Genomic DNA, 25,579 nt, shown 5'->3' on the forward strand with positions numbered 1-25,579 from the left:
CTTTGTTGTAGATCTTTGCTGTAGTTATAACCTTCACACGTACTGAAGTTCAGGTGGAGCTCTACAGAGTTTGGACTTATCCAGCTGCGTCTGGCTCAGGTCTGGCTGCTGTGCTCAGCTCCTTCAGTCTGCGGATCTGGGCTAGGACTGGGTCTGGGGGTTCCCGGCAGTCTGCAGAAATTCCTACTGGGCGGGAGGGGTGGGGGAGGTTTGGCGGTGTGGTGGGGGGCAGCCCGAGGGGGTGGGAGATGGTCCGGTCCACGCTGGGCCTGGGCTGGGACTGGTCCCGCCGGCACAGGTTAGCAGGAAGCTCTGCACACACTCTCCGGACCTGGGCTAGGACTGGGTCTCACGCCTAATGTTATCTGGACGTTGTTAGTAAAGGTTTTTAAAATAAAAATTCTTAACTACTATTGATAAAGTATGTTTTGCAGTCCTGTTTCAGAGAAGAAAGAAACAAACAAGGAAACAAAAGAGTGCTAGGGATGTAGCTTAGTGCACAGTCTCTGGTTTCACTTCCTAGTACCAACAAAACAAAACAAAACAAGTGGCACACACCTGTCAGCCTAGGTCTCGGGAGGCTGAGGCAGGAGGAGCATTGGGAGTTTGAGCCCAGCCTGCGCTACAAAGTAAGCCCAAGACCAGCCTGAGCTGCATATTGAGACCCTGTCTCAAAATGACAAGAACAAACAAAACTGTACAACCATGTTGTATGCATTTAAATTTGGTCTTCTATGATTTCTCTTTTAGTTAGTGAGTTAGAATGCACTTAATACAAACCTGCTGTTCATTTTTGATGTTTCCTTTCTCCTCTGAAAGGAAGGGTTTTCCAGCCTTTTCATAGGTGTCCCCTCAGGTGGGGGCCAGGGCTTGGCGGCCAGTACTGAGGAGATGCGCATTGTATCCTGGCGCTGAGACTTTGCCCGTGGCTGCCGTCAGTCAGAGTGGCAGATACTGCTCTGCGACATCTTGCTTCACGTTTTACTTTCTTCTGCTGCTTTCACTGTACTAAAACAAATAAACAGAAAACAAAACCCAATCCTGAGCACAGTCCTTCACATAATACAGTGTTGCCTGTCTGTTGTATTGTCTACTCTTGTGCATCTCTATAACATTCCTGTTTTGATTTAACTTTGGTTCATGATTTCCAAATTATGTTCTTTTGTACTTGTATCCACTGGTTTTATTTTTTCCCCATGAAGACAGGGATAATACGTTCCTGTATTTTGCTATTTTTAGGCTCTACGCTAGAATCTTTATTGGGTGCTCATTAACTTTGGCAGGAAGTTACTTGTTACTGAAATTTTCCAAATGATGAAAGTAAGTCCTACCTGATGACTGAGGGCTGGCATGGCTGTGCTGAGGTTCTATTTTTTTAAATTTCAAGTTCAGTGTTGCCTGTCATTAGTCTAAAGAACTTGGTCTTCGTTTTTTTAAAAATTTTTTTATTTAAGGTGGTAACCTTTATTAACTCTGACGTCAGAGAGGATTGGGGGCAGGGAGATGGGGAGATGCTCTGAATTGAGACAGGGAGACTTAGACTTTGTGGATTTCTGCTGGGGTGGAGTTTGAGTGGTGGGCTAGTGACACATGGAGCAAACTGGAGGCTCCCGGTGCAGGTGGCAAAGACCAAGGGAAGTAGCAGTCAGGAGTGGAGTGCGGGAAGAGGAGGAAGTGGTCACTGAGGAGATGAACGTTGTTCTGGGGGTATAGCTGTGTTGACTCAGGGCCATGATCATGGCCTTCCTCATTAATGAATTTAATTTTCTTGGGAAGAAGAGTTTCGAGAGAGATAGAACTATGAAGATATACATTCTTTCAGATTTTATACTTTTATATATTTTATGTAATATTTCTGAATGTATGTATGTATATATGGTATACATATTTTTGAAATAGTACATGTGCATGCGCATGCACACACACACAGGTATATATGAAATAGTAATACATTTACATGGTTTAGAAAGTATAAACTAGTATACAATGAGAAGCCTCTTTCTCGGCCTTGAGTCCCGTGGTCCCAAGGGGTGACTAGTGGCCACTAACCACATGCTTTTCTTAATCTTATAATTCTTTCTCCTCACTCTCTTAAAAAATAGTAGCATGCTGTGTATTGTATTTTCATTCTGAAAATCTTTTCTTATCAATAAAGATAGAACTTCATTTTTTTAGAGTGATTAATTTCAAATAAATTTCAAAGTCTGTTCTTACACATGTGCTTGAGAACTGAACACTAACATCTTCACAAAAACATTTGTAGTAGTGTTCACCGTGTTATTTGTAATAGCCTGAAATTGAAGCAACCCAAGTATCCACGTGGTATATTTATCTAATCAAGTATGATTTGCCAACAAATGAAAAGGAATGAAGTACTACTACAAATTGTGATGTAGATGAATTTTGTAAACATACTAAGTAGAAGAAGCCAGTCACAAGATACTATTCATTATATGGTTCCTATTACGTAAAATAACTAGAATAGGAATTGAAAGTAATTAGTAGTTTCCACAGGTTTGGAGGAGCTGCGGAGGGAAATGAGTGACTGTTAATGCATGGGGTTTCCCCTTGGGGTGATGAGACGTTTGAAAGTTACATATAGACGGTTGCACAAATCCATGAATTTCTAGAATCCACTGAATTGTAAATTTTAAAACAATGCATTTTATGTATCTCAATAAATCTGTTATTATAAATTTTTATAGTTTAAGTTTTACTTCTTATCCTTCAGTCTTTTTTATTCAAATAAATTAGGCTTGAATGACTGGACAGTTCTAATTAGAGGTTTCTAATATGTTTCGTCACATTGTGGTGGATTGACAACTGGTGTCAAGGTGTGGCGTGGTCCTTAACTTTGAGTGTTGCCTCTGGCTGCAGTGCAGTCTCTCAGTCTGCTGACACAGATCCTTTATCTTGCTGGTGCAGACTTTCTAGCTTCTGCTACTGACCTGTGGGCACATCCTTGATCCAGGCTTGTCTGGGACGTTAAGGGCTCCGGGCCTCCAGTTGGGCTCATGGAGGACACTGCCACGTGCTCTAGGTCTTTAGCTGGATCCATGCAGGACATTGCTGTGGGTTCCAGGCCCTCAGCTGGATTCTTTGGGTCTTTAGTGTTTGGACACATCTCCTACTCTTTTGGATTTGACCCTTGGGGTGAATATGATAAAATACTTTTATAAATTATGTGTTCTGTATTACTTCTTTTCCTTGTAAACCCTGACTACAACAGCACTGTACATGTTTTGGATTTATTAGTAGACCATGTATAATCCTGGGCCATTCCTGCAAGCAGTATCATGCACCGTTCTGTTCAGTCTGCCCTGGCTGCATTACTTTTGTTCTGTGAGAAGCCATTTCTCAGATTTAATGAAATGTAACATCTTCTGTGTTTATTATTCAGTTTAGAACTGTCATGCTTCAATTACAGAAGTTATTCACCATTGTTAATTCGTTCACAGGTTTCAGCTGAACCAACCCTATTCCTGTCAACCTACTTTCTATTCAAATATGAATTGTGCTCTGTCCAAGTCTACCAGCTTCCCTGGGAAGCCTCTTCGAGGGGCTGGAGCTGGGCAAATGCGCTGGTTTTTGTATCTTGTTCCTTTTTGCTGAATTCCTTAGTGATAGTGGCTTTTTTCAAGCACTGTTACTTCTGGATCTTATATATTGATCTCTTGCTTTTGTATTTTAAGTAGGAATGAATGGTAAAGAGGAGAAAAACTTGTGATAAAATGTTCTGGAGTTCCTTCAACAACTGTTTTTCTTTAATCTTATTACCTCAAATGTGGGGAGTGAGGTTTTTTGCAGGAATTAAAAGTTTGTATTCATTTAGCTAGAAGGAATGTTTTCTTAAAATGTAGAACAAAAGTGAATGTCAGAAATATGTTTCTTGCACATATTTTTATTTCATGTATTCATGGCTTTTTGTGGATTTGTTTTTCAGCTCTCCTGTAGGCTTGCATTTCCTGTAACCAGCGTTTATGGTTCAGTGTTCACAGCCTGTCGGATTCTTGAAGTCCTGGGAGAGGAGGTGGCAGTGCGGGAGTGGCTGGCTTCAGTGGAGTCCTCACTCCCGATTACCGCAGTGGTCCCCATGCACGTTTTTCTTCTGTTATCTTACCTTCTTGTTGAAGATCAAGGACCAAATCTGCACCAGATATTGAAGGTCATCACAGAATTAGCTCAAGCAGATTCCTCGCAGGTAAATACAGAGATAATGTAACTGAAGGAGCTTAATTGTTAGAATTAGTAGATTGTTTTTGTATAGTGGATTACGTGCATCAGAGTTTTAAATTGTGCTGTTGTTTGATTTTGTTTCTTTGGTTTTTTTTCCTTCTATTTTTTATCATCTCAATGTATTCTTTTTATTTACTCTGAGTTGATGTATAATTAATGATCAAAATATTTCCTTAGTGAAAGGAAGGAAATCTGCATATGATGCTATTCTGGTTCTTCCCTTATTTGGTGGATTTGCTAATTTGTAATGATTTTCCTAACGTTTGAAACCTATTTCAGTATACATATTTTTAATAGTTCTGATTTTTCTCTTTTGAAGTAGACCAAGAATAATTCAGGATAAAGTTGTTTGTGCAATAGGCATCAATATCTTATTTTTTTTTTTCAGTATCAGGGATGAACCTTGGGACCGTGCACTTGTTAGGCAGGTGCTTATGGTGCTGAACTATATCCCTATACCTTTTTTTTTTTTTTTTTCTTTTTGGCGGAACTGAGGATTGAACTCAGGCCCTTTCGCCTGCCAGGGAAGTGCTATTCCACTGAGCCATCTCCCTGGCCCCTAATATCTTTTTAACATCTTATAATTTGATCTTATCTTCATTCAGTTATTTAGTACACTAAAATATTTGTGTATGGTGCTCATCTGTATGCTGGATTGTACATGTAAGTACTCTTTCTTCTTGTCTGCACAGGACTTGAATGTAATAATGAAGCAGTTAGAAACTAAAGAGACTTTCTCCCTTCCTTTCACACTAATTATATATTTAGCATAGTGTTCTGTGGACAAACTCCCACCACCACTCCATCCCTGGATAGAATCTTTAGGGTGCATTTCCAGTAAGGTGAAAGTTTCCTAACCAAATAGTATGCCTAACCTCCATTTATCAGTATCATGGCAGGAATAGTGGGAAAAAAAAATCTCAATAGAAAATCATGTGCTTCTCGGAGAAAAATGATTGTAGAAGTAGGGCAAATATATTTAAGATGTTGTTAATGCATTTGAAAATCCTCTTTTTACGGGCTGGGCAGATAGCTTAGCAGCATAAGCACCTGCTTGCCTTGCAAGCGCAGGGTCCTGAGTTCAATCATGGTACAAAAAAAAAGAAAGAAAGGAAAATCCCTTTTTATACCCAACTTGTCATGCTCATTCTTTTTTGTCAAGTAACCAAATGCTGATATCTCACAAAAATTTTTAATTCTGATCAATATTCTCTTGCTCTGACTCTATAAATTGATCTGTATTGTACTCATAGTGCCCTGGCTTCGTGGTATATGCATAATATGAGTCAGTTCATCTTCCTACTTTTTCCTCTCATGTCCTTATCTCACTTCTAATCAGTTTTTTTTTGGTGGTGACACATTGTAGGATAATCTCTTGAATAGTTGATGCACAGGTAGTGCCTCGAGATTGTCTAAATAAGGATCTCTTGAAATGACACAGTGGATTACCTTGATCTGTGTACACTGTTCATATCAAGTATGTGTCACAGCTGCTCTGTTCTCTTTTTCTCCATCAATGCATTAGATCTTTGGAATTCTAGGATTATACTTTTGATGATAAGAAACAGAAATTCAACATACCTTAAGTGGTTTTTATTAGCTCCAAAGTTTGTCAGTTATGGTCCAGACAGTGCCTTGAAGGTAGTTTTTTTCTTCCCTCTGTGGATTATATGGTAGTATGAAGCCTTGTCACCTTGTTTTCACAAGCCAAAAGGAAGAGAGATGCAGAGACGGTTCACCTGGACCTTGCTTGGCCATGTGCCCCCACTGGGCATCATCATGCTGGGATAATGAGACACTTTGGTCAGCCATCCTCGATGGAAGAGAAATGGGCTGAAATTTCAGGGCCCTAAAATTGTGCCACCAAGTTCATGTGGAGTGAGATTAGGATGATTCCCTAAAGGCAAAACAATTTCTTGGTATGAGAATGAAATGTATTAAATAGGCAAAACTGTAGAGCAGAACTTCTCAAATTGTGTTCCAGGGAAACTGAAGTGCCTAAGTGTCGCACGCATGCCGAGGTAGCACCCCTCTTAGCCTGCTGGTACTGAGGCCCTTGTTTCAGCTCCGGTGCCAGCAGGCCACCTGGTGTCCTAGAACCCTTGTAGATGTCATTTCTTGTGTGCACTACAAAATGGGACAGCTTGGGACACATTAAAATGATGACTGACTTTGTTTATTCCATAAATGTTTATCAAGCAGTGGTATAAACTAAAGTTTAATACACTACACTTCTGTTGATTATTTTTTGGGTACTTTTAAAAGAAATAAACATATTCAGTGTAATAGTGCTTTTAAGAAGAATGATGGAAGGAAATGTTTAAATGTAGTTAATCAAAATTTTGTGTAGATAGAGGCAATATCATTAGTAAGAGTTTAGAAGTGTTTTAAGGTTTTGGAAAAAGGCCAAAGAAGTGTCCTAGAAATAGGACATAGTCCCTCTCCCTCACTGTTCCTTGTGGAGTGACTTTTATTAATCTGTTTCACTAGCCTTTCAGTATAAGTTAAAACATTAAAAAACCTTGCTGAATACTGTATTTTGAAAAAGCAAATTTCCTATACATAACAACGTAGATTCAACTGAAATATATTAAAGTTGTAATTTACCATTCAAGGTTTCTCTTTCATTTAGTTGATGAGATTATGTAGTGTGTTTATGTTTCTTGTGGATTAGTCTTTTATTGCTTTATTAAAAGAGCAATCATTGGCTTGAATTGATGGAGGAATTCATATGAAAGAAAAGTTTCAGATAGTAGGAAGGCTAAGAACACAGTTAAGATTAGGAATTCAAGGCTGCCATTCATCTGTTTTTGTTGTTGTTGTAGTATTGGTAATGGAAGTCAGGACCTTATACTTGTCAGAGAAGCACTTGTGCCGCCGAGCTGTATCCATGGTTCTGTCTTTCATCTCTGTTTGATGGTTCCCTAATGTTTATTTTAGTATTCTGTCAGTAACAGTATGCTCATCTGCTGTGTTTGAATGATATCTTAATTTATTGGAAGAATTGTGCTATAAGATCTTATGCGAGAAAATATTTGACAAGTTTGAAAGAAGTGAGCCATATATGACGTATGTGTTTGCTTTTTTTTGGTCTATTGTTCTAAGTGGCGCTACTAAACATTTATTTTTTAGTAGTACTAATTGATAGTAATGGAAATGGTTACTATTCACTGATAACACTATATTAGTGTTCTAGGAAAAGGTGACAGTGTGATTTTGTTACTTCTTAGTTTATCATGTTTGATGGCTCCCTCCTGCAGCTGAGCTTCCCCCCTAGTCTCCCGGGGTCCCCGTGGCACACATTTTCCCACAGTTTTATTACATGTAGGGTCATGGGGCACAGTGAAGAAAAGTCGTCTGCAGGGAGCCTGGACTTGTGAATACTGTTCAGGGTTAAATAGATGCACATGAGGATGCTTGCTAGCCAGTTATCCACATCTGTGGCAGTATATATCAACAGTTGCCAGAAGACTTTTTCCCATATGCAGACATTTCATCACGTTATTTATCAATAACTATACTCCTTATAGCTAGTTTGCAGTCTCTCCTCCTCCCCTCTCCCCTCTTCTCCATCCCCCTCCCTGTTCCCCTTCCCGCTCCCCTCCCTCCTTCCCCTCTTCCTCCTCCTCTTCCTCTTCTTCCTCCTCTTCCTCTTCCTCCTCCTCCTCCTCTTCCTCCTCCTCCTTCTTCCTCCTCTCTCTCCCCCCACGATTTTGCTATCTATAAGTTCAGGGTATATATAGCCCAGGTGGACCTTGAACTTGCAAGAGATCCTTCTGCCTCAACCTCAAGTGCTGGAGTTATGGGCATGTGCCACTATGCTGGATGATGCTTATAGTTTTCTTATCCAGACATTATGAGACTGACTGTGCAGGAGATGCAAGTTCAGGTCAGTGGTTTTACATTCTAGGAATGAATGTCAAAGTGTTCTGGGGAAAAATCCAAGAATGAGGACCCTGAGCAGATTGTCATGAAAGGTTTAAACACATTAATTTATTTTTAAAATAGACTTTCACATAATAGTTTTAGTTTATACAGAGAGTTTTATTTTCTAAATTAGTGGGTCACCTTGAAACAGTATTTGATAGATTTATGTGCTTTTTGATTATTACTTTAAGATAATAATTTCTGATACAGCAAGTAAAGTTACTTCCCTGGTGGTTTGTTTTGTTTTGAATATTTTACTTACTTTGGTACAGCTTCTTGCTATGCACATTAGACTTGTAGTGGTCCTCCTGTCTCAAGTACCCCAGTGCTGGGATTACAGGCACACACCACCATGCCCGATTTCGGTGGCCTGTTTAATGTGGGGCCAGCACGGCACGCAGTACCAGGGATTGAACCCCGGTCTTTGCGCTTGCCAGGCAGGCTCTTAGACCACCAAGCTATATCCGTGGCTTTTCCCCATGTTTTGATGTATGTCATCCATGTTGCCTTTAGAGATGCTTGAGTGACCACTGAAGCTCATGTCTCGTGGCTCATAGACAGTGATGTCTAGCTAACCTTATCTTTTCATTGTCAGCTGTTTTCCTACACGTACGGTTTGTTTAGAGTCTGACCACATCTGGTATAAAATCAGTGTAGTGATACTGAAGTAACTCATGCTTAATGTGGATTTCTAGGCCTAATGAGGCCTTTCTGAATCTTAATTTATGGCTCTTTCAAGGACAGTATCAAGTCATACTTTGAACTCTCAGTCAATGACAGATCCACCTATGTAATGTGACTGGAAGTTAGAAAGTATCTGAGACTGGTATCCTTTCCTTAAAGAAGTTAATGATCCTCAGTTGATCAACAAGTATTGTTTGACCTTTTGCCTGCTAATGCATGTATACCTGTTGCAGTGACACCCCACTTGTTCAGAGCCATGTCTGACTTTGTGATCTGCACTGTACACTTCAAATGCATTCTTCTTTTTTTTTTTTAATTTATGTATTTGGTACAGGGTCTCACTATGCAGCTTGAACTCATAGTGATCCTTCTATTTCAGCCTCCCCAGCACTGGGATTACAGGTGTGTACCACCATGCGCAGTCTTGGCTGTGGGTCAGCGCACTGGGGTGGGGCCAACGGGACAGGTGGTTTCAAGGGCGGAGATCAGGTCTTTGGGCTTGATTAAGCAGGCATTTAGACTGCTAAGCTATCTCTGTAGCACTTGAAATGCATTCTTAGCAGATAATAGCATTATCTCTATAGCACTTTTTCTCAATTCTGTATGCCTCCTTATCTCTTACTTCTAATATGCTCAGCCAGAGCACTACTTTTTAATTTTTTGCCTTCATTTCTGTTCTCTTTTTTGGCCAACTCTGACCTCAACTTTCAGAAACAGTCCTCCCATAATTGCTCCAGCAGTGTCTGTATCTACCTAGGACACCTCCTTTAGACCTCATAGTGTTTCTCCAGCTTTTGACTCTTTCAGAAGAAAAGGACATTACTCTCAAAGCTTCTCATATCTGCTGTTCTTTCTTCACTAGGCGCTCTTACGGATGTTAATATTGAGTTCTAGTAGCATATATTCAGGAGAGTAAAAGTATTTGAGGAGATTTTTTTATACACCTTTTGATTTTACAAAAGCCTTACAGTATTTTCCAGATAGTAGTACATCTTATGCACAGAGGGTATCCAACCAGCGATTGTATTCTTTTAGAAATAAGGCTGCTTGTTACTGTTTTCAGCCCCAAGAAAATGTGTTTTTCCTGTTTCTAGCTGTATGCGAGAAAAGGTCTGTGGCATGATTAAATACTTAGCATAGAGGATGGGAGGGAGGGCAGAAAGATTTTAGATACAAAACATAGTTAGATAGAAAAAAAGTAAATTCTAGCATTGTATAACACAGTAGGATGACTGTAGTGCACAACAATTTATTATATTTTATAAATAATTGTAACAGCGATCTGAAGTTTCCCAGTATAAAGGATACATGTTTAAGGGGATGGAGCTGCTAACTACTCTGATTTAAGTGTGCATTGTATGCATGTATGAAGTTGTCATATGGTGTCCTATAAACGTGTACAATTATTGTATGTCAATTAAAATGTAAAAATAGTTAATATCTGAACATTAACTACAGAAATTACTAGATTTTAGGTAGATTGAGATGATTTGATATCTTGTTAATGGAGATTAACATGATATCTTGTTAAACTCCAATATTATGTATACGGTATATCAATTTTTTACTTAATTTTTAAAAAGCACTGTGTTAAAAAGTAAAAGCTTATATACTTTAAAGAATTCTGACTGATGCGTAAAATATAAAATTATACATATTACCAATTGATCAGTTTTTCCCTGCCCCTCTACCCTGACTGATAACTACGATTGTATTCTGAACATCTGTGAGATCAACTATTTTGTTTCACATTAAAAAGCTTATAAAGTTGGCTTTAGATAACCACAAATTCCTTCCTTACAACCTATTCTAACTGATATTTATTTATTTATTTTAACTGGTGGATGTAAAAAAGTGAGTTTCATGAGATTCAATGCCTTTTTCAAATACTTTGTTAACCACTTATCTTCCTCTTGTGTAGAAGTAGTGCTATTTACATTTATGTATTTGTTTTGTATTTATTTGCATTTTATAACTCTGAGGTCTTTTATTTTTCTTTCACTTTTTGATTGTTAAATCTAGATCTTGTTTAGTAAGAACAATTGCAATCTTCAAAATCTCTCTCTCTCTCTCTCTCTCTCTCTCTCTCTCTCTCTCTCTCTCTCTCTCTAATTTTATGCATTTGGTGCAGGGTCTCATTATGTAGCTCGAACTCATAGTGATCCTCCTGTTTACATCCTCCCCAGCACTGGGATTACAGGCATGTGCCACCATGCCTGGACTCACTGGCTAGTTCAGTGTGCCAGAGGGTGGGGCCGGCAGGGCATGTGGTACTGGGGATTGAACCTGGTCCCTGCACTTGCCTAAGCAGGCACTTAGTCCGCTGAGCTATCTTGCTGGCCCTACTGTTTCTCTTATGTTTTTGGGGCTTAATTTTTTGCACTTGTAAAAGTATACACATATTTGAGCCATTAAAAATCATTTAAGTGGCTAAGTTCATGGCCCATGACTTTTTGATCTTTTGAGTGTCATTTATTATGAGATAATTAAGTTGACTATTGGGGTGAATCCTGTGATGGTTCTACTTAGGGTCATAAACCATTTTTTGACATGGAAAATGAATAGGAAATGTGTGAAATGTAATGGTCTGTAAGTTACTGCTGTGGGAAAATATATTCCATAAAAGAACTTGCACAAAGAGTCTTTGGACACTTTGCACTCTGTTCTATTGTCAGTAGCTCTATGAATTGCTACCTCTTGAAGTTAGTTTGCTTCCTGTGTTCTTCACACCAGCAGAAAGGAGGCAAAATGTACAGTATTTTTAATAAAAACCTTTGGAGTTAGGCAATGTGGAAGTGCTGTTCTCTGGTAGCCCTAGTGCCAGCAATGCCTGGAGAAGAGCGAGCCTGTCAGCGTGCAGCAGTTAGGTGGAGGGAGCCCCAGAGCAGCCCCCGCTGATGTCCTGTGGCAGTGTTTTCTTCTTTCTTGATACACCCTTTGTACGGAGCTGTCGCATAACATGTTTTTAACTGGCGCTTGAACCCTTTCATGTTTTCTGATTGTCTGTGGAAAATAAGTGTTTATATTCAGGGAAGCAGTTCTGTATGTATTTCTTGCCATTTCTGGGTCTTAATATTGGGCTGGGTTATTTCTGATAAATCTGCAAATTAGAAATTACTAAAATTCTTATTGAAGGAAAGTTTGATTTCAGTTTTCCAATTCAGCCTGTATTATTGCTGTCTGCTGGCTTACTAATCCACAGACTGAAACAAATGCTCTGAATGCTGAAGCTGAGAAAGGATGGGATCTGTGGTTTGAGCAGGAGGGTGCATTCTGCATTCAGAGAGTGGAGTGTGCTTCCATCTGACTTATCAGGCACCAATAGGTTAGTCTTTTGGCTCAAATTCTCAGCGTGCAGTGTTGTGGAAAGGCTCTAGAAGGAGGGCAGAGAAGACTGTTGCTTTCAACTTTATTGCAGGGGAAGGAAAATATACTGAAGCCTGCTGTTGCCAGGAGAAAAGCTTTATTTATTCAGTGAAGAGGGAAGAGTGAAGGGAGATTTGTGTTCTCTGCCTCTTGTGTCCGGGCCAGTGTGGTGGTGCCACTTGGCACACCTCACCATTCTCAGACCTTCAAGTCACATGAGAGTCTTGCTTAAGAAGACACTTCTCTGCATCTCAAAAGCAATCCGTGCCAGGTCCTTACAACTAACTTGGCCTCATAAATATCATGGATAAGCAAGCCTTAGCAGATCACAAGAAAAATTAAAAAAAATTATAAACAACTGTATATACCCTTATCTGTCTACCTACAGATAGATATGTACAGTGTGGGTGTGGGTGCACTCTAGGGAATAAATTCAGGGCCTCACATATATGAGACAAGCGCTACACTGCCATTAGCCACTATGTGTATTTGTATCATGCAAAAATAATGTGAAAAAGAAACATCTGAGAACTAGAAATTCTAGAAATTAAATATATGATTGCCTCAGTAGATACATGATGTCTAGATTAGAGAGTTATAGAGTTTTCTAATAAATTTTTAGAGTATAGAGTAAAAAGATGAAAATTGAAAAAAAAAAGCAAAGGTATTGGTGATCCATCTTGGTTTTCTAAAATCTTACTAAGAAGAATTTCAGGATGGAATTATCAGACAAAAAAGGACAGAAACTTAAAATGTGACAGAAAACTCTTTTACTGCCCTGAAAAAAGACACAGGCTACAGATTGTTAGGATGCTCTGACAACCAAGGAGCACAAATGCTGAAAACTCTCTGGCTAAAGAAAAGGTCTTAAGAGATTTCAGAGAAGAGTGGGAAAAGAACTTACTTAAAGGGCCAGCCTGATAGCTCAGAGGATTAAAGCACTTGCTTAGGCAGACACAGGGGCCGGGGATTGATACCTAGCCTGCCGTGCTGCCCCTGGGGTGCCCTGAAATAGCAGCTGAAATTGGGCGTGGTGGCATGCGCCCGTAATTCCAGCACTTGGGAGGCTGGAAAACAGGAGGATCACTATGAGTCTGATCTAGGTAGTAAGACCCTGTAGATCTTGTACTAAATACCAAAAAAAAAAAAAAAAAAAAAGTGACCTAGATAATTTCCAAGTAATTAGAGAAAAAAAATTTAGAGCTCCAAAAGGTAGAAAATACTGACAAAATAAGATGAAGGAATTAGTTCAGATATGCCAGTTATTATAAATACTATGTTATCAAAAGAAAGATTCATATTGGATTGAGAAAACATTTTCTACTGTTTCCCTTTTTTTTGAGAAAAAAAAAATTTTTTTAATGTACAGGATCTATAGGGTCTCACAACACAGATTGGCTCGTAGTGATCTTCCTGTTTTCAGCCTTTCAAGCACTGGGATTACAAGCATGTGCCACCGTGTCCAGTCGCAATTGCTGTTTCAGCATGCCCCCAGGGGTGGGGCTGGCAGGGCATGTAGGGGTTCGAATCCTGGTCCCTGCATCTGCCTAAACAGGTGCTTTAATCCACTGAGCTATCTGGCTGGTCCCTTGAATTGTTTCTAAGAGGCAAACCAGACACTAGAGACATCAGTTAATAAGTGGTGAGAATAAAAATCTCGATAAATGTCGTTGCTCATGCCTCTAAACTGAGAACTTGGGAGGCAGAAGCAGTAGGATGATTGTGCATTCAAGACCAGCCTGGGCTGCAAAGGGAGCTCAAGGCCAGCCTGAACTGCACAGTGAGACCCTGTCTCAGTCATCAAGGATAGATGAAATAGAATATAATGTAAAAAGCCTTACATAGAATAAAGAGAGGTGTTTTATTCTGATAAGTGGGAAAATTCCAAGTCAGCAAGTCCATTGAAGGAAAAACCTGCATGATGTCAATTTTTCTCTTGCTCTAGAAGTTCAAGTCATTGTTAATTCAAGGGAAGAAAGCTATATATGGATTAAAGGAAGAAAATCTCAAAGCTTTAAATATTTGCTATTTAGAAAAATACAAGAAAATGTACTGAAAAATTCATGGTTTTAGAATGGATAAGATATTTTAAGAGGGTGGCCTGATGTAAGATTGGTATATGGGACCCAAATAACTTTTTCTTCTTTTTTTGTAGTACCAGGGATTGAGCTCAGGACCCTGTGCTTGCCAGGCAAGCACTTATTCTACTGTGCTATCTTTCCTCAGGCCCTTAACTTCTTTTTAAATTGATAATTTGGGAAGAATTGGTAGTAGTGGGAAGATATCATTTATAAGCTACACAGAAAGTACAACTTGAAATGTTAGAAATTTAAAAACTATTTGATAGATTTTATAACACTTCATCAAAACACATAACGACTGTGCATAATGCTTTAGATTGGAATTCATGTTATAAATAGTGTACTTTTTAATTGATTAATTTGAGGTTAATGATCTTTTGATTGTAAGATACTTAGTTTTGATATTCCATGAATTGTCTTTAATTCTGATAGATGTTGACAAGTTCCCTGTAGAAAGATACTTAATAAGTTTTGCTTACAGGGCTGCAGGTCTGTAAGCAAATTGTTGGTAGTTTGCTAGCCTGATCACTTTCTGAGCTCTGTTGAATAATTCAGTTACAGCCCTTTGATAACCAGGTTGATGCTTTGTGAGAATTGTTTATTTTGTTGTTCTGAGGATCTAATGTTGAGTACACTTAAGCATTATCTACTTGTCCAGAAACTTTTCTGAACAAAGTAATACACAATGCAATAGCAAAAACTTACCTATGCTTATTATGTTCCAGACATTATTTGCATATATTAACTAATACATTGACTACACACAGCCTTTTGAGGTTGGTACTGCTATTATTTATTCACTGAGCAATGAAATTTGAGTAACTTCCCTTATAAGGCACACAGCTAATGTTTGATGGAGTTTGAGTCAAACCCACAAAATACAGTTCTAGGGTAGGGTCTGTGCTCTTACATAGTATGCGCTGCTATTTCTCAACCAGTTTTAGTTAAACTAATGTCATTAATTTTTGAACTAGTGAACACATTTCACTAGCACTGCATTATTTATTTATTTATTTATTTATTTATTTATTTAACAGTCCCGGGTATTGAACCTCAGGACCCTGCGCTTGCCAGGCAAGTGCTTATTCTACTGAACTATCTCCGGGCCCCAGCATTGCATTATTTAGGATGATTGCATAAGTTGTGAAGAAAAGAATTTGTTAGATTAGCAAAGAGTACTTGTATATCACATAGGTTAGCACAGAGTATTTGTATAATCCCTCAGTATTTGTTAGAAATGTAGACAAATATTCCATCTTGCATGATTAATTTTACTTCTATTATACTTGCTTACACTGACCTTGTTATTAGGCAGATCTCTTAAATAGAACACACACACACAGACACACACACATACATGCACGCACAGAGCCATGACTCCTTTAAGTGCATAGCAAAAGGAAGAGACTGAGAAGGTCCCAGTGAATCAATGTCCAAATGCATGCTCACTTGAAATTATTGCCTAATGGTCTAAAGTCATTCTTCTGTGTTTTATTTATTTATTTATTTATTTATTTATTTATTTATTTACTTATGGCTCAGCCTGCCCTGGAGGCAGGGCTGGCGTGGCATGTAGTGCTGTGGATTGAACCATAGTCCCTGCGCTTGCCTAAGCTTGCCTAAGCAGGTGCTTTAGATGGCTGAGCTATTATTTTTATTATTGTTGTTGTTGTTGTTATTATTATTATTATTATTATTATAATTAATGTATTTGGTACAGGTCCTCACTACACAGGGATTACAGGCATGTGCCCTTACATGTGGAACTGGAGATTGAACCTAGGTCTCTACACTTGCCTAGGCAGGTGCTTAGACTGCTGAGCTATCTCCCCAGCGTGTGTATCTTTTTAAAATAATGTTCATAATTAGAAGATTCTGAAATTAAACTTGTTTTAGTACACAAAGTAGATTTTTGTATTCTGTTTTGAAAATAATATTGTTATGGAATGTTTGAGAAAATTATACCTTGTTTACTAGGGTTGAATCTTTGAAAGTTTGACTGATTATACTATGAGTTTGGGCTTTTGAAAGGGTGTGAAGCCGTTCAATGAGTATTCCTAGCAAACCTCTTGTGATTCATATCCAACTGAAACTTCAGATAAAAAGAGGATTACTGAGTTGCTTGTGGTATACAAGTACTCTGTGCTGTGAGGTATGAAAACACCAGATGTCATGCAAGCCTAGAAGAGTAGGGCATGGTGGTCTTACAAGAGCCCAGCTAAGGATGCCAGGAGTAGTTGCTAGAGAAATACAAGTTCTTTGACATGTACTGGAAGGACCATATTGCGTGTTTCTATCACTTAGGGAGTTATTTATTTATTTTTGGTATGATTTTGCATGATACAATTCTCTTTGAATACCATTGTTGAGGAAATAGTGGAAAATATTTCTGGTCAGTTCTTGAGTAGTTTTTGATGTTGTGAGTCATAGTTATACTAGTGAACTTTTCAGTAGGATTTCAGACTTTATTTCCCTGTTAGGGTGTCAGAGAGAGCCAGCAACACATAGTCACAATTATAGCTGCCATGTGATACCTGTCATTGAGATGTTGAGTAATGATTTGAGGAAAGCTCAATTCTAGATTTTTTAAAGTTATATAGCTTCTTTACCAGAAGTCTTGAAACTTTTTCTATCCTTTGGTCTGTTAACCACACTGAGTAACTTATTCCTGTATTGCGGGCTTATGGTGTATTGGTTGGATTTTTTGAGACAATGTGTCCTGTTGTTCTTGCTTACTACCATTCTTTTTTTTTTAATATCTTATTTATTTATGTATTTATTTGGTATGGGTTTCTCTACACAGCTCAGACATAATAGTGATCTTCCTGCCTCAGCCTCCCCAGCACTGGGATTATAGGCATGCTCTACCACGCCTGGTTTCAGTCACAGTGTGGTGCACCCGAGGTTCTGGGGCCAGCACAGCATGTGGTACTAGGGATTGAACCTGGGTCTTTGCGTTTGCCAGGCAGGTGCTTAGACCACTGAGCTGTCTCCCCAGCCCCCTTACTATAATTCTTGTGGGAATGGTATCTTCTGCATTGAAGATGATTTACAGATTTTCCCCTCTATCTCGAAAGCAAGCATATAAAATATTTGTAACCTGAATTTATAACATAGAATCAAATAATACTAAAGCTGAGATTAATAAGTACAAATTAGCATTTTAATGTGTTATATAGTTATCATAAATATACACCATCTCTATCATATAGAGATAGAGACTCTTTGAGTTTGACTCAAACTCCATCAAATACAGAATTTTTGAGTAGATACAATTAGATTTAGAATTCATGAAAGGAATTCCTCAGTGGGAACTATATGTCATTTTGCCTCACAATGACATTGGGCAGTTTTTGTGTTTTGTTGACTGGTTGAATTAACACGTACATTTATTAGATAAATCCTTTTTTTTTTTTTTTTTTGTGGTACCGGGATTGAACTCAGGACCCTGCACTTGCCAGACAAGCGCTTATTCTACTGAGCCATCTCCCCAGCCCGATAAATCCATTTTTTTATTGTTAGATAAACCTACTTATTTTTATTAGATAAACCTAGAAACATAAAGTATTTTCCAATATTGTCATGGGTGTACAAACTGATAGAGCATTATGGAGTCTGGGGACAGTTTTCCATTGTAATAAAATCTTATTAAATGAATCTATTAATTTAGGGCTTACGGTAATTTGGAGTTAAAACATAAACTTGTATTGAAGCTACTGTTTTAGGCAGCTTGGATTTGCCCATTTACATTAGTACAATGAATTGCCAATTAAAATGATCAAATTATCTATTCATTAAGACATCAGCAGGGACTAGTACTTGGAAACACTTGGCAAATTAGTTTGTTATAGTATATATGTAAAAGTAAGTGAATTTTATTTCTTCAACATTTTTCCTTAATTCTGTCTTGTCTACCTTCATTATTCTAGTAGCCTGAACTATTATTAATATAATTATACTGGTGAAATTTTACTGTATATTTACTTAGTGTAAAATTGTATTCAATTTTTAATGGCAGAGATATAGCTTGATCTGTGTTAAGTGCAATAATCATTCAACTTGAAGTGTTGTGGATGCCTTATTATAGTTAGGTCCCATTTTATTAAGTATTTTCAAGTCATTTAATCACTCAGTGTGTGTTTATTGCAAACGCTCTATAGTAGGTGTTGGAAATGCTAAAATGGAAGAATATAGTCTTTGCCTTCAAGAATGGCAGGGAGAAGGAAACGAAAAGCAAAGGGGAAAATATATATGTGTATATAAAAGATAATTAAAATAGTTATGCTGCTAATTTCAGTTCATTGAAAAGATAGATTTGTGTTAATATTGTTTGGACAATCAAATGCTGATATCTTGTACTCTGAGTAGCTACTTTAAAGATAACAATATGCATTCTGCTCACCATTGTTACCCTGCTATTGTATTGATTTGGAATTTTTTTTTGTTTCTTTAAAATAAAATAAAATAACAGGAATGACAAGGCATGGTGGGATATCAGAGGCATCAAAAATTACTCTTTTGTACAGTGCCTTGTGGAGGTGTATAAGTGCCTCTTTCCCTGAAGCTCAGAATATGGAATACATGCAAAGATACTACTGGGAGGCAGGTCACAGTGGGGTAGCAAGAGAGTTCAAGCCGTTCTGTTACTCTGCAGTATAGAGACAAGGGGGGTTATTCCTGGAAAGGACACAGGTATTTAAAAAGCAAGGTCCTAAAGAGCCTTGCAGTCAGGTAAGAAATGAGAATTTGAAGTGCTAGTGGAGATGAAGTTATAAAGCAAGATGTTGAAGTAGAAGTTTTGGTGGAGTTCTTTATATACCAAAGCATGAGACGGAACACCCAACAGAACTTGCAGTGTTCTAGGTATAAACCTAGTTGTATAAGAACTGTAATTTTAATGGTGCACAATTTAGGAAATGAAAGGATAGATGAAGAGAAGTGAGAAGGTCTGTAGATTAAAATTGTTGGAGAGCTGTGAGTCCCACAAGTCTCATCTTCTTATCTCAAGCCTTGTGATAGGGGTTCAGCCTCCCCTACCTGAGGCCTCCTCTCCCGAGTTCCACTGAGTATGGGAATAGTTAGGATGGGTTGATCTGGTGAATTGAGTGCTGCCTGAAAAATACAAGGGAGTGATGGACTGGTGGACTGCAGGGAAGGACAGAGTAGTGCAATGTTGGATTGGCTTACATGCCTAGAATTGTTAACCCAAAGACACATCAGCATTCCCCATAGCAAAGTGTGGGCAGAAAGAGAACCACGGTGGGATTGTCTTAGATCTTGTGGAGCTGCTTAGAGGACTGTACAGGCCTCTACTGAAAGAATCAGGACTCCCGGACCTGGGGGGCAAGTGAGCCAGAAGAGTGTCTCACCTGCATTCAGAGTCTACAGAAAACTTGGTCTTGCAGGTTAGGGCTGCTTGTCAGGGAGAGAAGCCCTTTGGGACACCGCAGACTGCAGTGGAGGAGTGGGATTCCATTTCCCAGAGGAGCAAGATAACTGCAGGCAGGTAGAAGCCAGGCTTGTCAGCATCAACTAGACGTTACAAGGTTGAGGGGATCTCTGAGAAGTCTGCCACACATGGCTGTGGCCTTTTGTTAGGAACATTCCGGGGTCATCACAGGAGGGAGAAACGTGTTGATATTGTTAGATATCAAATGTCCACCTTCTGTGAATGTTTGTGATGCTGGAACATTTATAGTAGATGTCACAAGATGGTCAACCTATTTCACACCTTTGCCTTCAGTTTTACTTTGTGTTTTTGGTTCAGGAATTGAACTCATGACCCTACACTTGACAGGCAAGCACTGTGCTGCTGAGCTATATACCTAGTCCCGTGTTTTTTAATGCTTTGGTAAGGTTAGCAATGAAGGTCTCAAAATTCACTTCAGCTAAAAGTTTGCTCAACAATGTCCTACAGTCTTTCATCTATCTATCTATCTATCTATCTATCTATCTATCTATCTATCTATCATTTTTATGTATTTGGTATAGTGTCTCATTATGCAGCTTGGACTTGTAGTGATCCTCCTTTTTTCAGCTTCCTCGGCGCTGGGATTATATGCATGCACCACCATGCCTGACTCTTGTCACTGGCTCAGCATGTCCCAGGGATGGGGCTGGTGTCACATTTGGGTTGGGAGATTGAGCCCTGGTCCCTGCGCTTGCCAAAGCAGGCACTTAGTCCATTGAGCTATTTCGCCAGCCCTCTATAGTCCTTATGATGGTTAATTGTTAGAATATTACAAAGTACACAAGTAGTTTCAATAATCAAGTATAGTCTTCCTGTCATTTTTCTTGTTTTTCCCTTTTCAGGATATTAGTGGAATTTCACTTACATAGGATAAAAAAAGAACCTTGTGGAGTATCCTTGGTGATTGTTTTATAGCATTTAGTAAGCATTTGATGAAGACTTGGTTATATTTTGAAACCAGGGAGGGTTCAGGCAGTGGTCTTTGAAATTGTTGAAGAAAGTCTGGAAATAATTTTTTTTTAATTTTATTTTTTATTTTTTATTTATTAGAGAGAGAGAGAGTGTGTGTGTGTGTGTGTGTGTGTGTGGCCAGCTCAGCCCACCAGGGGGCGGGGCTGGCTGGCATGTGGTGCTGGGGGATTGAACCGCGGTCCCTGATGCTTTGCTAAGCTTGTTCTAAGTAGGTGCTTTAGACCACTGAGCCATCTCTCCAGCCCCTGGAAATAATTTTTGAAACAGTAGCAAAATGAAGAATCATACACGTATGTATTAGGTTGTCTTAAACCCTAGCTGAAGTTGTAGTGACACATGCTGTTCATGAAAGACTTAATGTAGTTCTTTTAATTGCATGAATTGTTTTGTTGTGCAAAAACTGTTATTACACTGTGTGTGAAACCAACCATGTTGTAGGGGGAAAAATTAAATCGCCTGACTGAGAGGTCACTTGTGAACAGTAACACAAGATCTATTACTGTTATTAGAGACTCTGGAGGACATTCACCCTTTTATGGTTTTTCAACTGCTGGAATGAAATATTTTAGTGGTAAATAACACTGTTCTGGGAAATCCCCCTGAAGATTCATTCTTTGCTGTTTGTATGTAGAAAAGTTGTGAGGAGCACAAGGAAAATAAATTACATTATTCCTTTTCGATCACTTAAAAATTTTACCTACTTTGATTTCTTATGATAGTAGTTGCCTTTAAATGTTTCTCATTGCACGGTTCTTAGTCTGTGTCCTTGAGGGCCACCCTTGTCTTTTATGATATGAGACGCACGTCCTGTAATCTTTTCTGTAGAGAAATTCATAATAACATAAATGCTCAGATGCCGGAGTGGCTGTGGTTTATGTTAGATTTTTCTATTAAGCACTTGAAGATAAATGAAGTGAAAAGTCTGTCTGCTTATTTTGTTTATTTTAAAGGTCTTTTGTGCACCTATGGAGTATCATGTGGGTATGCATGGCAGCTGCGCTTGGTAAATATTTTAAGACATGTTTTCAGAAGTGAGTGAATAATATTGATCTGAGATGATGCTTTCTAACACTGTTACAAAAGTGGGAACCAGAGTTCCCTTCCAAAAGATTATACTCATTACAATCTGTCAGTCCATATAATATAGCTTATTAACACTCCGGAATTTTCTTCGTTTTTGCTAGATGTTTGAGATTAGTTTGTGTGGGGAAAAGGGTGATCTAATGTAGTCACGGATATGTTTACAAGTGATTTTGGATAATTTTTTTTGTTATTAATTTAAAAGAAGAAAAATCTCACTTTTTCCTCTTCCTGTCATTTGATTTTCAACATCTTTTATCCTCTTCTCTTCTAAAACTTTCTTATATTATTGCCCAAAAGCTATGGAACTGTTAGAATGATATGAATAGGCTTATCAGTTTTGTTGGATTTTTTAGTTTCTGCTTTTGTTAAAGGTATATTTGTGGATTCATTAAAACATACTTATTGAAATGGGGGTTGGGAAGAAGAAGGAATAGAGGAAAGGAATACATTTTCAGTAGGAATAATACAGAGATATGTGAGTTTCACCTGGAAATAAAAATAGTTTTGTAAAATGGTAGATAGAAACCCTTTGTCAGGTTGCTAATGAGAGGCTTGACCTAGCTGTTGCAGCAGCAGCATCTTTGGGGATGATGTGAGATGCAAAATGCACTGTTGCTAGGCAACTCTCTTGGCTGCCTCTGGAGCAGGTTCATATGTGCTAAGAGCTAATGAATCCTCATGTCTGCTCTTTGAAACTGTTCAAAAGCCCATGAAGACATACTCAGACATTTAGCATTTATAAGTACCTGAACCATTCTTGCCATGTCATTTGCTCATAAAAAATTAAGTGGACCATTTATTGTGTCCTGAATATTGCTTTATTTTTAAAGGTGGGTCAAGATTTGACGCCTAATAAGTGTATTTTCACAAAGGAACTCAGTAAAAATGACTTAGCTCTGATTTATTTAAATTATTGTATAACAAGGTTTATTTTTAATTTTAATGTCTTTTTTTACTTTCAAAAGTAGTAAGTTCCTAAAGCCTGACTCTTTAAGCCTCTTGGAAATTTGTAAATTATACCACCTGCATGCCCTGTTCAGCACAAGGCCATTAACTCTGAAGATGTTAGAAATCTTGAAACACAGAATGAATTTTGCAGGTGGCCTATCAAATGACCTCCACCTTCAAAGAAAAAAATAATAACTATAAGACAAGCCACAGAGAAAATTAAAGCCTGTTTGGGGACATCCCTCCCTGTATTGAATAATGAATTTAAATTGGTGGTGGACCTGTGGCACACGTGCTGCCGTGGTGCTCATTAGCACTGAGAGCTCGAGAAGGATTACCATCCCTAACCGAGAGATCTCACCCAGCCTCTGATAACCTTGGGGGTGTTGGGAGGGTTAAAAAAATTCTTTGCATGATAAAATATGATAAATTTGTATACAGATATAGCATTTATACATTCAATTCCAAATGACTGCCTAAATACAACATGAATTTTGTTTTACTAGATTATTAGCTATGAGCCAGGTTTAATAGTTTTGTAGGATATACAATAGTTGTAGTGGGGTTTCATTGAAACAGGCTTTAGCTGATACTTGTTTATAGTTTGGCTGCATTAGCCTGTCATTTCTCTTAGTGCCACAGCACCTACTAGAGCCATGCAGTAGAAGACATTCATTAAAAGATTACTTAAAGAAAGTTGTACACCTGTACAGACAACCAAAATTACCTTATTTCTGGTAATAAATGTGTTTTTCATTTTCAGAATGAGAATTATAAATTATAGAACTCACCTCATTAAATTAAATACATGAATTTTTTTTTTTTTTTGGTGGAACTGGGTATTGAACTCAGGCCCTTGCGCTTGCCAGGCAAGTGCAATACATGGGTTAAAGGAAATAATCCAGTGTATAGTACTCAATTTACAGTCATTTTTCAACAAAAGTTATGAATTATGAATATTACAGTTGATTTTTTTTTTTTTTTTTGTGGAACCAGGGATTGAACTCATACTCTTGTGCTTACCAGGCAAGCACTTATTCTACTGAGCCACCTCCCTGACTCTACATTTGATTTTTATTACTCATGTTATTCATTCCATAATTATTTGCTATCTTATGTTCCATTGCTAGTCTGTTTAGCTAGATAGATGTGTTTTTTGCCTATATGGGACTGTCATTATCATTTATTGTACAAGTACATGAAAAGAGAGACATCAAATGTTACCTGTGTTTGTGTGTCCATTTAAAATTATATTTGAGAGGGCAAGGGAGATACCTCAGTGGTGTAAGTGCCTGCCTCGCAAATGTCAAGTCCTGAATTTTATCCCTGGTACTAAAATAAATAAAATAAAATAATAAATTACATGTTGATGCAGAAAGGAGATAGAGAACAGTGCTCTTTAGTAGAAATAAAATGTAAACTACCTTGGCAGGTTTGAATTTCTGGCAGCTAAAATCAATGTTGATGTTTTATTTAACCCAGAGTATCTAAAATATTTCAGTAAGTAATCAAAATAAAAGTTACTGAAATATATTTGTTGTTTGTGTTCTAAACCTTCCAAATCTAGCATGTATTTTACCCTTATAGTACATTTCAGCAAATATATCCTAATAAAAATTTAGAAAATAAGAGAAATTAAAAAAATACAGTGAGTGCCACTGACATGTGTCTTCAAATGGAAAGGCAGGCTCCTAAGCATGCTACAGTACGTTTTCACCCACCTTATTAGCAGATCTGGCACCGTGCACCTTTTGGATCATGCTCAAAGTAAAAATAACTATGAAGGATAAATGCTTTGAATCGATTCAGAACATTAATGCAGTCCCAACTGCCTAACTAAAGACATGCATGATTAAAATTGGATCTATAAATTCAAAATGGATAAAAGATTTAAATGTTAAAGCAGAAACATTAAATCTACTGAAAACTCTTAAAGACATTGGTGTAGGCAGAGACTTTATGAACTAAATCTAGATTACATAGGAGCTATCACAGAGATTCAACAACTGGGACCTCATCTTACTAAAAAGCTTGTACAGCAGGAGAAACCAACAGAATGAAGAAACAGCTCACAATGTGGGTTATAGCAGCACAGAATTTTTCTTCTGCTGTGTAGAGACCCTGTACCATATACACTAAGAATCTCTTTACATAGCTTGGACTCATAGCAATCCTCCTGTCTCAGCTTCCACAGTGCTGGGACTATGTGCCACCACACCAGGTCTTGGTGGTTAGCTCAGCAGGCTCAGGGTCTGGGCTGGTGCAGCATTGGGGTGCTGGAATCAGACAGTAGTCTCTGCACTTGCCTAAGCAGGTGCTTAGCCTGCTGAGCTATCTTGCTGGACCTAGCAGTGCAAGTTGTAATAGCTAAATTTTGGAAATAACCCAAATGTCCATCAACTGAGGAACAGGTAAAATAGATGTGCTCTTTTTCTATAACAGAGTAGTACTCAGCCATAAAGAAGGATAAATTTGAGACTTTTATAAGTAAATGGATGCAACTGGAGACTGCACTCAAAAGTGAAATAAACCAGACTCACACATGTAAATATCATATTGTCTCCCTAGTGTGAGAAGTTGAAAGAGTAAATAAGATAAAAATGTACAATAGATATTGTAAAACAGGAAGAAACCTCTTTCAAAAGGAAAGAGAAACTGGGACAAAGGAGAAAAAGGAAAAGCAAAAATTATATCTATCTATCTATCTATCTATCTATCTATCTATCTATCTATCTATATATCATATGATAGTTATATTACTACTTTCTTTTTTTTTAATTTTTTTTATTTATTTATTTGAGAGAGAGAGAGA

At 38.1% G+C, this 25,579-nt stretch overlaps 1 protein-coding gene across 6 annotated transcripts in view; it reads left to right on the top strand.

Moving 5' to 3' along the window:
• Focad (focadhesin) overlaps nucleotides 1-25,579 on the top strand; it is a 379,256-nt gene that overhangs the window by 134,786 nt on the left and 218,891 nt on the right. For 5 of the 6 annotated variants that reach the window (XM_004631729.2, XM_023715836.1, XM_023715834.1 and 2 more), the window contains one exon: nucleotides 3,944-4,201. The exons of the other annotated variant lie outside the window; for it this stretch is intronic. In XM_004631729.2, coding sequence (XP_004631786.1) covers nucleotides 3,944-4,201 — 258 coding nt within the window. The remainder of the gene's footprint in view (nucleotides 1-3,943; nucleotides 4,202-25,579) is intronic. 6 annotated transcript variants of the gene reach the window in all.

This window comes from Octodon degus, unplaced genomic scaffold (assembly GCF_000260255.1).
Source record: "Octodon degus isolate 3935 unplaced genomic scaffold, OctDeg1.0 scaffold00044, whole genome shotgun sequence".
NCBI classification, from domain to species: domain Eukaryota; kingdom Metazoa; phylum Chordata; class Mammalia; order Rodentia; family Octodontidae; genus Octodon; species Octodon degus.